We start from the raw sequence: 14,056 nt of genomic DNA on the forward strand, positions 1-14,056 counted from the left end.
GTTTATGTTCAGTGCCAGTTTAGTTTAAAAGATACTTAGATACCCAGACATGTTTAACCTGTTGGTCCTGAAATCCATTATGGCATTTTGTTAAAACCTTAGGGATATGTTTTTAGAGGCCCAAACCAAAACCAGAATAGGAGATACTTTGTCCTTTCCCTCAGGTCTTGGTAGAGGAATATAAGCAGCCACACAGTAGTTCTGTATCATCTTACTGACTGTTTTCACTGAACTTTGTCTTATAGATGTCCCATTTCCAAATGTATGTGTGTTTATAAATGTTCTCTGTCCTGCTATGGCATGATGTTTATCTAATTCCAGCTTTATAGCATCTGCTCTGTTCTCCAGCCTCTCACATGCATTATGTTATTTTTATGGGTTGCTAGCTACATGAGATTTTCTTTTGGAAGTTACTTCAGCACTACATGTGACGTTCCACATTTTTTTCTTACAGATTTTTTTCTCCAAATAGCATTAAGATTTTGGGCTTCTAAAGTAAATGTGCTTACAATACAACATAGTAAGTTTCTACCATCAAGAAATTGTAAATACTACATTAGCATGAATCTCCCATGCAGTGTGTGTACCTTAGCTTCTGTTTTGTTATGAACTTAGCCAAAATACAGCATTGTGCTTTTGGTGACATAGAGCCATAGATACTGCCAGGCTGAATGAAAACTTTTGCATTAGTTTGTTTTATATGTGAATCAGCAGAAGGATTGAGGAAAATTCTGAAGAGGTTAGCTGAACAGAATTTTATTCCTATATTAAAGCTTTTTTCCACTACCAAAATCTTCACTTTGATGTTTGAACTGCTAAATAAGGGAAACTAATAGAGTGCTTGCATTAAAAATGAAAAGCTACAATACCTAATATCTGCAAGTTAAAACTCCTCTGGAAGAGTTAATTAGTTTCAGTAATTTGATGCTGTGAAGAGCAATCATGTACTAACCATTCTGTAAAATTATTTTTGAAAAAATCAATTACTTTAAGTACTTGCTTATAATAGAAAATCCCATAATCAGAGATGTTAATCTTTTTTCATAATTTGGGCATACTGATAAGAAAAGTTTGACTTTATTCATTCTAGATTACAAAAAGGTTGGAGCATCATATATTGGTTGGTGTTTTTCTTAAAGGTAGATTTTTTTACATTGAGAGCCCTTCCTAGCAAAACATTCACTTGGTGTTTTAAGTGCAGCACGTTCGTAGTTTTAGCAAAATAAATTCTGGTTTTGCTGAACTCCTGAAGACTAAGTGGAGGTACTGTTTCATCTTTATGTTTTAGTGTGGTCTTTTAAGAAATGAAAACTTTGCATTCTTTTTATCAAAACCTGTTTGAATTAAAAGGTCTGGAGGTTTTTGTGTCCATCTTTTATTTTTTTTACTTTTTTTTAAGCATTTCCTAATTTTGGAGGCTTAATATGTGCTCCTGGCACGTAAACTGAATCAAGCAAAAAAACTTCTTGATTGTGTGCCAGAATATGATTTTATAGAGTTTGTGCAATTTTAATTAATAGGAAATAACTACTTGTCGCTTGATTTTGGTAATAGATGTTAATTAGTGACTTATTGAAGTTTCGCAGATATCATGATAATGTTCTTAGCTAAGCAATGTTTCTTGATAGTTACCCTATGTCTTTTTAGACAAGCTGATTGTTCAGTACAGTCTTTTGCCCAAGCTCCTTCTCTTATCCCAAAAGCTATCCTACACAGTTGGTTTAACTGACTGTGCCTGCCTTTGTTACTTTCCTTTTAATTCAAGTGTCTCTGAATGTTCACTCTAGTTATTCCCTAAACTTTACATACTTGATCCTTACTGTGCTTGGAAAAGTTATGGGAGTTCCTCTGTTCCTCAGTTTCAGGTGTAGTCCTGTTAGGTAGAAAAAGAAACGATTACTTTTGTGTTCACTATACCATGTCATTTTAACAATAGAAAATTCTGAGGACAGACTTTTTTTTTTTTTTTTTTTTTAAGAAGCCATGTGAGAATTTAAGCATTAGGAATCTGGAGAATTGGAAGATGTAGTTGTTTTGTGTCTTCAAAGGAGAGATGTTCCAGCCCTCTGACCACTTTTGTGGCCCCTGCCTTTACTTACTGGTCATGCTCCTTTTGATGCAGCCTTTTATTATTATCTAATTATTAAATCTAATAAATTACATGAATGATGATTCATTGAGAGCCCTTCCTAGCAAAACACTCACTTGGTGTTTTAAGCGCAGCACATTCATAGTTTTAGCATAGTTTTGCTGAACTACTAGGAGTTAACTAGGAAAACAGAACTACTGATTTATGTCACCCATATGAGGCTATCTCTGTCTCTGTCTTGATTTCCTCCTGTGTTATGAAGATACGAGCCAGTATCGTAACTATTCTGTACTTAATGCAATAATCAAAGCTACTCTTTCTTTCAAGGTGTAGCCCTGCCTCATGTGAAAGATTCATGCCTGGTAACTGGTCAACTGCTAGAATATTACCATAAATCTAATGCTATGCTTTTACAGTTTCTTGTGCCAGAGAGCAAAAGAGCAGTAAAGACTAAAATAAATCACCACATTGAGACATTTCAGTTGCGTGCTTCTGTAGCAGTCCCTGGAATATGAAAGGAGTATGTCAGCACTGTGGTTCTTAACTGTAAGAGTTATGTAACATGTAATTCAGGGGAAAAAAGAATTTATTAAAATATTTTTTAAAAGAGCTTTGCTGCCAATATTCTAGTAGCTTACTTAAGCTTTTCAGGCAACCTAAAGGAGCAGCATCTAAAAAGTTGCTTTGATATTAAAGGATGAAAACCATTCTGAAACATACAGCATAACATAAACTTTCTGCTGATAACTCTCAAGAAATTTGGGGCCTAGAAGCATAGATATATCTCATGCTGTTGATGTCTGTCACAGAAATAAAGAAATAAACCCAGGAGTTCTTGAAATAATATTCCATTCTTCATGACAGTTTTTTTCTGCATACATATGCTTTGAAAGCCAATAAAAGTGTTACTGATTTATTTTTAAGTGATCTGGATCAAGTGCTGTTGCAGATTACAAATGTAATAGCAGGCCAATGTTTAAAACAAGTTTTGGTGGGGCCTTTAAAAGCTAGCATTTTAGAAAGGAGGATTGTGGAAACTACTGACCTTCCAGCCTCACCTCTGAGCCTGGGTAGATCATGGAATAGGTCCTCCCAAGAGGTGTGTTAGGGCACATGGATTGGTATTGGGAGGTGATTTTAAGATAGCCCACTTTGCTTCATCGAGGACAAGTCCTGCCTGACCAACCTTGAGGTCTTCTGGGATGGAGTGACTACATTAGTGGTTGAAGAAAGAGCTACACGTGTCCTCTTACCTGGGCTTCTGTGAGGCTTTGACACAGTTCTTTACAACATATTTCTTTCTAAATTGGAGAGATATGTATCCGATGAGATGGACTGCTCAGTGGATAAAAAATTGTTTGGATGTCTGCATCCAGAAGGTAATGGTCAACAACTCAGTATTGAAATAGAGATGAGTGAAGAGTAGTATCCCTTAGAGGTCTGTACTGGGACCAGTACTGTTTAGTATATTTGTCAATGACATAGACAGTGGTGTTGAGTGCACTTTCAGCAGATTTGCAGATGACACCAAGATCAGTGATGTGGTTGACATGCCTGAGGGACAGGATGCCATTCAGAGGGACCTTGACAAGCTAGAGAAGTGTGCCCATATGAACCTCATGATGTTCCACAGGGTCAAGTGCAAGGTCCTGCAGTTGGGTCAGGGCAAGCCCCAGTATCAATACAAGCTGTGGGGAGGGTGGGAGGAAGGGACAACTAGCCATTACCAACTGGTTGCTGGACTCTCATTTTTATGTCAGCAATTCAGTGCTGGGGCAGCTACATGCCAACCAGCAGGTGGCATTTTTTCAACATGGAGAACAGAACCTCGGGGACCAGGTGGCTCTGCTCATGGTCCTCTGATTTTTGCAAGGAAGCTGTGTATAGGGGAGTTCAAGTGTATGAGTCACACAATTTGTAAAATTGAAAGTTAATTATGAGATCTTACGATCAGCTCATTTAAAGTCGCAGTCCTGAACGTCACTTTTAAAAACTGTGTTTTGATGTTTTTTAAGTGCATCCGTTTAACATCACTTTTATAAAATGTTTCTGGATGTTTTACAAACTGCATTTGTTTAACATAATGTTAAAGAAATTCCATGAGCCAGTTGGTGGTGGTGAGATGGTGGCATCCAGTTGGCAGTGTCCGTTCAGCAGTGACCAGTTGTCCTAGACCCAGCTGGGGTATAAAGGGCTTGAGAGTATCCTTGTGGAGAAGGACTTGGTGGTACTGGTGGATAAAAAGTTAGACACGAGCTGGTGAGGTGCACTAACAGCCCAGGGGCTGTCTGCGGCTGCATCAAAAGGAGCACGACCACCAAGTCAAGGGAGGGGCCACAAAAGTGTTCAGAGGGCTGGAACACCTCCTTTGAAGAAAGGCTGAGAGAGTTAAGGTTCAGCCTGGAGAAGAGGAGACTCTGGGGAGACCTTATTGCAACATGTCATTACTTACAAGGGGCTTGTAAGAAAGATGAAGACAAATATTTTGGCAGGGCTTGTTGTAATGGGACAGGGAGTAATAATTTTTTAACTAAATGAGGAGAGATTTAGACTAGATACAAGGAAGAAATTTGTTAAAATGAGGGTGTTGAAGCACTGAACAGGTTGCCCAAAGAGGTCAGAGATACCTCATCCCTGGAAACATTCAAGGTCAGGTTGAACAGGGCTCTGAGCAGCCTTATCTACTTGAAGATGTCCCTGCTTATTGCAGCAGCAAGTTGGACTAGCTGACCTTTAGAAGTTCCCTTCCAACCCAGAGTATTCTATGATTTGTTTAGTGTTCATCGAGACACTAGACAGCTCACCAATTTGAGAGTCCATTTATAGAATACATTTTGGAAGAAAGATTCCTTGAAAATAAGATTGTAGTCTTCTGCACCATTATTAAATTACAAGTTGCCTTTATACTTAATGAATGATGTAATTACATGTAAAATACATATTAGTAATCTTCTTTTTGGATGTCACCGAATTAAGTTCTGTGCCTGCATGGAAGTGGATTGTGAAAATGAAAAGTTGCAGAAACATTCAGGTTTACTTGGACATCAAAGCTGTGTTTTGCCTTGAATGTTTAAAAGAAATGTGAAAGTCTTTCTTTGGGTCATGCAAGAAAGTAGATAGTTTGGTACTTCTCCCAGCAGCTCAGCTCTGCTTTTTCTTCATTCACTTCATGTAGGAAAAAAGGGATAAAGAGATTGCCTTTTAAAGGCTTCACATAAATTGCTTACCATGAAATCACTAAGTCTGGAAAAGATCATCAAGTCCAGCCTGTGACCTAACACCATCACATCATCTAGAGCATTACACTAAGTGCCACATCCAGCCTTTCCTTGAATGCATCCAGGGATGGTGCCTTCACCACTTCCCTGGGAAGCCCATTGCAATGTCTAATCACCCTCTTCTGTGAGGAAGTGCTTCCTAATATGCAACCTAAACCTCCCTTGGCACAGATAGAGGCCTGCCCTCTTGTCTTGTCACTGGTTGCCTGGGAGAAGAGCCCAACCCCCCTGGACTACAACCTCTATTCAGGTAGTTGAAGAGACTGATAAGGTCCCCCTGAGTCTCCTCCAAGCTAAAAAACCGCAGCTCCCTCAGCCAGTCCCTATAAGATTTTCCCTCTAGTCCCTTTGCACATTTTTTTTTGTTGTCATGAGATTCAGGCCACAACAAAACATTATGATGATTTCCCAGGCAGTGAGACTGGGTTAGGAAATCAAGATTCAGCAAGAAGGTGTGCAGCTAACTTGCATGGTATTTAGGGCACTTCTGTGTAGTAGACTAGTGCAGATAAGTATACCTACGGGGGTTTTGAAGTGGAAGGGAGCAGCTCCAAGGTAACATAGTTAAATAATGATTTGAAGTTCCTCTAATGTAAACAGTTTTTAATTTTTCTGTGCATGATTCTCACAATTTTGTTTGATTCTTTCTAATACAGAAGTGTTTAATACTTATTTTAGCCATATAAACTTCAAGGAGCAACCTGTTCTCGATGGCCTGCCTTTACCATTGTTGAGTTCTGTATCTCAGCCATGCATCGTCTCACTTGCAATCTTGATCTTGCTCAAACCTCAGACTTACTGGTTATTTATGTAACTTGAGAAGGAGAGTAACCACCAGGAGATGAGATCTGTTACTTGTATTGCAAATAATTTTCAAGATAAGAAAAGCAGTACTAATTTTCAGATGTTTGCTTCTGAGACAGTTGAAGTATAATGCTCATTATCTTCTCCATTACACTGTGATTCAGGGAATAAACAGGAGTATTTACTGACATACTCCTCTTTGCTGAAATGGTGACGTATGGAACCTGTTCTGTGTCAGGCACTTGAGTTAGATAGGTATCATGGTTCACTGCTGGGTGCAGAACTGATGGAATCTGTAGAGATCACTATCATCAACTTTTGTGTAGATGCCTGTAAAATGCAGCAGTTTTCTCAATTTGAAAATGTATATTTATTGTGTTTAAAAATGAATTGAGAAATACTAGGTTAAGTTTCATTTGCTGACAGGATTGTTGTGGTTCTAACTAGTGTGTCTCATGGCTATTTATAAGTGATTTTTTAAAATCCTTTGTCTAGAATCCATAAGTGTATTGAATGATGCTCTAAGTCAGATAGAGTCTGAAGAAAATATTTCCATGAATTCAACAAGCTCCAGATCCGTGGTTCCTTCATCTGTTGACACAGTAAGTATCTCTGCCTACCAGGTACACCCAAAGTTATATGAAAACCTTGAGCTGGGAAGACTTGTGTTGCTGATCAGCTCTGGCTTTCTGTCTGTAAAAAGAAAGGTTTCAAACTATGTTTTAGACTGTGAAGTGAGGAAACAGAGTAAGAAATATGTCCAGACTCAATACTTTGTTTTTCTTGTTGACTTAAGGCTAAATAGACTAAATAATGATGAAAGCAATGAGTTTGGTAAGCCTCTTTAGTTAGGTTATTGTTCAGAAAAGGGGCAAGGGGCAGGTCTTGTTGGGCAACATGGTTTTGCTCTGGCTTCTTCTCTACAGATGAATTCTTTTTTCTTGTTTTGATCTTATTACAGTTTTAATTAGTTCATTCCTGGCTTGTTTTAGAAAAATTCTTACGTATTGCTGGGAGCAGAGCTCTATGTAGTTATACTACTTATTCTTGAAGTAATTATTTTGCAGCATTATATAATGCATTATGTTAGAGTTTTTTGTACTGCAGCAAATACATTAACATTTTCTGGTATATTTATTAGTCATACTTTATGTTTACATGTGACCATAAAGAAAATGCTCAAATGTGAATTTTGTTTGATACAAGAAATAGAAGATTAACATGAAGTTTTATTTTATACTGTCTTTTAATTTTCAGGCAAGTATTGTTGGCCGGAAATTGGCTACCAATGTGTATCAGTATACTCACTTAGAGCCTATTCTGTATGCCCTTGGTGTGGGAATGTCAACTAAAGATCCAGATCACCTAAAATTTCTCTTTGAAGGAAGTGAAGAGTTCTGCTGTTTACCCAGTTTTGGAGTAATTCCTGCTCAGGCTTCTATGTTTGATGGTGTTCCTTCTCTTCCAGGACTAAATATAGATCTTGCAAAGGTATGGAAGAGTTAAGTATCTAACTTCGTGCTTTATGTAACTAAAGTAATTTTAATTAGTATGTTTGTAATGTTTATTTGTGATTTATAGAACTATAAGGTGGCACTAATTAGAATATTTGTAATATTAATAAGTTTCCTTTATTCTTGGAAAGGAAAATTCAGTGTTTTGTATTCTTATGTGTTAAGAAATTATTAGTTTACCTTATTTGTATAATCTGTGTCTTCCTAGGATGATATGAATGGTCAGGTTTTTGTTAAATTTTGTGTTCATTATGCTGTTATTAAAACACTACAGTTTAAAACTTTACTTTAAAAGATTTTTTGTTGGAGATGAAATTGGAAATACAAACCAAAAAACTTGTGGGTTTGGTTGTTTGTTTTTCTTTTGTTTGTTCTGGCCACTTCATAAAATGACTGTATATTTTCTTGCTGTTGTGATGAGGATAGCACTAGAATACACTGATTGTTGTTACAGCACTGCCTTTCTTTACATAGATGCTGCATGGTGAGCAGTATCTGGAACTGTATAAACCATTGCCAACCTCAGGTCAGTCCTTTTGTGTTGCTGACTTGCTTTTCACTGTGACAGCAGTTCATGTAGTCGAATTAATACAGCTATAAATGGAAATAGGGATCTCTGTTTCTAGCTGGAATTCAGAATCTCTATTCTTGGGATCAGGTGTTGCTTTTCTATAATATACTTAGTAAACTCATGCCTAATCTTTGCTATAATAAGCAAATACGCTACATGCTGGTGTTTCTCTACTGTAATTTGATCCTAACTAGCAGAACTTTTAATTCTTTCTGTAAGGTTGTATCATAGATTTTCTGCTGTTTGCCTAAAGTTTCTTCAACATTGTTTGCACCTGAGTGCCTGTAAGAGAACGAGATTTAAATTCTGCATGTAACGGAGTAATGGACATCTTGATGAGGAGGCTAAAAAAACAGTTACTTTGCTTCCTGTCAAAATTTTCAAGATATTAGTTAATGCAGTAGCAAGCTCTTTTCACAGGTGGCTGTCGGTTTTCACATACTACAGTACTGAGCAGTACTCGTTAGACTTCTTCAGGATATGCATCTGTGCTTATGTCTGTGTTTCTTCATTAGTAATTTTTAAAAATTAGCTTTTCAGAGTGTAGGAAAAAAAAAAATAATCTTGATTCCCTGCTGAAACTAAAAGAAATGTGAAAGTTCTATTAACTTCAAAGAAGTCTGCCAATAAGAAATGGATTGCTAGGACTTCCTAAAGGTTTTTGTTTTTCCATTCCACAGGCTTACTATGTAAATATACATGATTACGTATCTCTGTCTCTAGAGCATTACCCTTTTTAGAGACAAACTTCATAAACCCACAGGCCCAGGCCATGAGCTGAGCAAGACTTCTATAGAACTGTAGTTGTTTCAGCCCTCTTGAAAATTTTGGGCAATTTGTAAGTGATTTGAGGTGTCTTTGAATTTAGCAATGTGTTGAGAGTCTGAAATGTGATTTATGTTTAGCTCTAAGTCACAAAAATCACAGAAACATCATGGTTGGAAAGGACCTCTGAGATCACTGAGTCCAACCATCAACAAAACAAAACAAAAAAACCCAAACACCCACAAAAATCTCGACAGCCTCGGCCACTGGAGCATTCCCTGAAGTACCTCATCTACACATTTCTTGAATACCTCCAGGGATGGTGACTCAACCACTTCCCTGGGAAGCCTGTTCCAGCGCCTGACCATTCTTTCAGTATAGAATTTCTTCCTAATATCCAATTAAACCCCCTCTGGCACAACTTCATGCCATTTCTTCTGGTGCTATAATTGTTTACTTGGAAGTAGAGGCCAACACTCACCTCCCTACAATGTTTGTCAGGTAGTTGTACGAGGGCAATGAGGTTTCCTTTCAACCTCCTCTTCTCCAAACTGAACAATCCCAGTTTCCTCAGCTGCTCCTTGTAGAACTTGTTCTCTAGACCCTTCACCAGCTTCATTGCCCTCTGCTTGCATACATAAACTATAGCAAGATTCTCCTACAACTAGAAAACCCACAAAACATCTGCAAAGATCTGCAAACCAAGATTTGTGAAGTTTCACAGACACTTTTATGACAATCATGATGATTGTGGTTACTATGACAATTACTTTGATTGTTATTACCATTATTATCATTGTTAGTAAGGAAGTGTAGAGTGATCTGTGCACTTCATTCCTCAAGCAAAACCTTATATATGTTCTTCTTTTCTTACAGGGCAATTAACTTCAGTTTCAACCATTGCTGATATTCTTGATAAAGGATCAGGAGCAGTCCTGCTTATAGATGGTAAGAAGGTTTTATAATTTTTGGAGGGGAGGCAGTAAAATTTGACAGACTCAGTTTTTAACTAGTTGTACCAATAATTGCCAGCTTTTCCACAGGGAAGATGGCATATTACATCTTAGTGAGAACTGAGAAATGAGCTAACTGGCCATAGCTGTGTAAATGTATAATGCAGTTGGTCTTGGGCAAGTAACATACTGAGATAAGAATACCCTCTTGGGAAAGATTTCAGAGAAGGCTTGTTTTTTTCTTATGTACAGGGAGTAGTGCATTGTCCAAAATGAACAATGTTATTTAAAAATAATAAATACTTAATCCTCTCTAAAAGCAGCTGTTTTAGATTCTGCCACCCTTCAGCAAGCATGTTTGTGCATGTGTGCATGTATTTTATGGGGTAGTTTTGCAGAGGCTAGTCATATGTTTAGGTTGTGTAGACGCTTCTGCAAAGCAGCCATCTTTAAGATTAAGCCTTTTTGTTTCTGCAACACGCAACAGGGTTTTTTGTGAGCGAGTCTTAGTGGGTTTTAAATTTATTCTGGAACTCTGCATGACCATTAACAGTACTAAGAATTTCAGTCTAAGGGGTAACACAGTGTAGTAGACGTGAACTGGAAATAGGAAGGGGAATCACAATTCATTGTAGCAAGTGTGACTTCTTCAAAAGAGGGAACACAGATGACCTTAAACTAAAGCTTGCTTGCAAGCTCTTTTCATATAAGCTATTAGTACCACTTCTTGTATGAGTTGGTAATGTGCTTTGCACACTAGGGATGCTTATTAACTCTTAATACATCATATTTTATGGCACTATTCTGTAATATTTAAATAATCTGCTAGTGCAATATGAAATGCTGAAGTAAATACTATTTTCAGCATTTCAGAATATTTTTAACACTTTGAATGTTGTCAGCATTTTGATGGCTCATTCTTCAATATTGATGCTTTCATATAGGTAAAATTCATTATAATGTTATTTGAAACAAATCAATAGTCTTTACCAGTGAGGAACTTGCAACAGTGCAACATCGAAGTGTGACTGTTGTCCCTTTGGTTGATAAAATGAGCTTTATATTGTTGAAGTTGAATTTTTCTCTTGTAACAACACATGCTATCTATATGAGAAAGGAGATCAAAGACAATATATGACCTTCCACTTTTGTTGTCTTTCAGTGAATACCTATTGTGGAAAGGAACTAATCTGTTATAATCAGTTCTCCTTGTTTTTTGTTGGAGCTGGAGGATTTGGTGGAAAGCGAACATCAGAAAAGGCCAAGGTAAATTCATACATTCATATTTTTAAAAAGCACATTAAGGCTTCTTGCAGCACTGTTGTCACAATCCGGTATTTGGATACGTGGCAATTTTTTTATAAAGGTGATCCCAAATGGTGAAATTAAGATGCAAACGAGGTCAGATGTCACGTGCACAACAAACTTTTATTACAGTAACAGAGCAAAGGTCCCTAGAGCAAATAGGACAGGCAGGAAAACAGAGACAGAAAAGAGAGGAGAAAGCAGAGAGATAGAGGACAGCAAGCGAGAGAGCATAGTTACCACCCACGGTGCAGCGATGTCATCGGTGGGGAAGTGGTTCCTGGTGGAAAAGTACTTCCAATGCACCCATAGAGTCCCAGACTTCTATACAGTTCTTGCCCACTGCCCCCCCACTTTTCTTTCTGCAGTAGGGAAGAACTCCTATCTTCTCCGTGCTCCTCCGAGATAGGAGGGGGGGTAGGTATGGCATCAGGTTAAGTCCTGCAGATAGTCTTTGTTTGGATAATTGCTGAGGTCTCTGCATAATGAAGGGGAGGATGAGACGACTGGCACCACAGGTTTAATTTATTGCAGGGGAGTATCTGGCTCCCAGAGCCAGCTGCAGATCTCTTTAGTCCATCAACAAATGTTGTTTCTCAGATGCCACAAGACACACAACAGATATCTTGAGTGCCAGAATTCATCAGTTATCTCTTGGATTGTTTGAGACAAGCACTGTAAATTCTGAATGCCACAACTGTGCAAAAAAAATATTTGCTTTATCAACTAGGAAGGATAAACTAGCAGTGGTGGTACAAACTCAAATGGAATTTAAATACTTCTCACCACTCAAGAGCCTGAGTGAAAAGATGATTTTCAGGGCCTGAGAAAGCAATGGTTTTGTTTTGTCAGTTAGGTAGAAAAGTGAATTGCTAAATATGCAACTAATGAGATATTTCTACATTCAAATATTTGAAATTACAGATACAGAATATCCTAATGGGAAACAGAATAGGTTTTGTAGAAAATGTTCAGGATCTCAATTCTGTGGATTGGATTTAGAAGATTATGCCTGATATAAATTCATATTAAGTGCACGATGATGTGGAGACAACAAACCACTAGAGGAATCATATTAGATCTTTTAAAGTTGCTAGTGTAGCAGGCCCAATATGAATATATCTGGCCCAATTTGACCCAATTAATTCCTTAAAAGTGATAAAATCTGCTACATGTTGTACTTTGAGCTATGCTGAATTCCGTAAAATCCTATTTCTGTGGGTCAGATGCTCAGCTGTCCAATTTGGCAAGAGTCTCATTAAGTCTTGGTTTTATGAAACCCAAAGGCAAGCTTTGCAAAGAAAGAGTAACTGGGGTTTTTTTCTATTTTATCTATTTATGTACTTCCAATGACACTTCTATTAAGTGCAAATTCTTGTTAAAAGCTACTTTGGTAATGGTTCTATTTTCTCAATCCACTTTTGAATTTAATTTATAAAGACCTCTTAGATCAGAACAAGAACAGAGAAGTGCCTTTTCTTTTTAAGTCCTGTTATTTCCTCAGGTAGATTTGGGGAGCTTTACCTCTCTGGTTTACAGTTTTAAGGGCAGATTTTTAGGCTGCTCTTGATTCATCATTGGCAGCAAAGAGAGTGACAAAGCTGAGATTTTAGGCCATACTGCTGATCTTTTGGATCGTGCCAATAACAGAGTCCCAATTTAAACCTGTTTCAGCTCTGCTGTCATGATCACATTTCAATTGCTGCCTCACTGCCTAATCTCCAGTTGGGAATATGTCATCTGTGTGTCATCAGTTCAGCATGACAGTGTGTTCCACTGCTCCACCTGAGACGTTTTCTTTGCTTCTGTTTAAAGGCACAGGGAGACTTATTTATATTTCAAAATCAATGGATAGCTAGTGATAATTTCATGTGTATGTACACAAAAAGTGTTTGTGTATAGCTTAGTAACTTGTTTCTTATGTGTTAAATTTTTGCTAGTAGGTATGATCTTATTTTAATACTGCAAGATATTGCTATTGTAAAAAGACTAGCTTAGTAAAAACTTAGAAGTACTGAAATGCATAGTGTTAGGTTAGAACATGAAATTTCTAGAAGACACCTCTAGGTGTAACTCTATAAATCTATGTATTTGTGTGGAAGAGGTTTGGAAAGCTCATGGAAAAGAGAGAAGTAGCATTATAGTTTCTCGCTTCCAGAGAAGTGAAACTGCTGCATTTTGGGAACGTGTTTGCAAAAAATAATGTCACATGAACAGGTAGTGGGTCAGTCCAAATACATGAAGTAGCTATTCAGGTACATACAACTGTTGTCTCCTTCACACTGTGTTTAAGGGGGTGACAGCTATGGCCTAACGTTGTTACTGTGAACTAGAGTCTTGAGGCACAACAGTAATAGGCAGTCAAATTCTGCATGCAATAGGACAGTTTCAACTGATATTTTTTCCTGCTTTTTCTCTGTAAACCTTCCCAAATAAAAAGACATCCATGTTCCTCTGTGCCAAAAAGAAATCTCGAGCTGACCAGGCATATTTTATAATGGGTCTTTTTATCACTTTGCACGTTTATTGAATCGGCAAACTAAGGAGAACAAATTTCCAGGTTTAGGTCTGTGGTGAGCTACATGTTGTGTGAATCATATCCCTCCTCCTGAGTTGGGGTGTTTATCTCCTACTGGCAGAAGAGTTTCCATAATGATTTATTTGTTGGTTAGTTTTAATGTATTAAGGGCTTGGTAGATTGGATTGAGTTTCTTTAAACCACCTGGAAATAAATTGGCCAGCCATTTTTGTTTTGAAAGCATGTTAGGTGTTGTCCT

At 37.6% G+C, this 14,056-nt stretch overlaps 1 protein-coding gene across 1 annotated transcript in view; it reads left to right on the top strand.

Moving 5' to 3' along the window:
• HSD17B4 (hydroxysteroid (17-beta) dehydrogenase 4) overlaps window positions 1–14,056 on the top strand; it is a 58,924-nt gene that overhangs the window by 16,843 nt on the left and 28,025 nt on the right. The window contains exons 12-16 of the mRNA XM_010002354.1: window positions 6,667–6,773; window positions 7,429–7,662; window positions 8,160–8,211; window positions 9,898–9,969; window positions 11,137–11,240. Of these exons, the coding sequence (XP_010000656.1) occupies window positions 6,667–6,773; window positions 7,429–7,662; window positions 8,160–8,211; window positions 9,898–9,969; window positions 11,137–11,240 (569 nt within the window). The remainder of the gene's footprint in view (window positions 1–6,666; window positions 6,774–7,428; window positions 7,663–8,159; window positions 8,212–9,897; window positions 9,970–11,136; window positions 11,241–14,056) is intronic.

This window comes from Chaetura pelagica, unplaced genomic scaffold (assembly GCF_000747805.2).
Source record: "Chaetura pelagica isolate M959 unplaced genomic scaffold, ChaPel_1.0 scaffold387, whole genome shotgun sequence".
In the NCBI taxonomy this organism is placed as follows: domain Eukaryota; kingdom Metazoa; phylum Chordata; class Aves; order Apodiformes; family Apodidae; genus Chaetura; species Chaetura pelagica.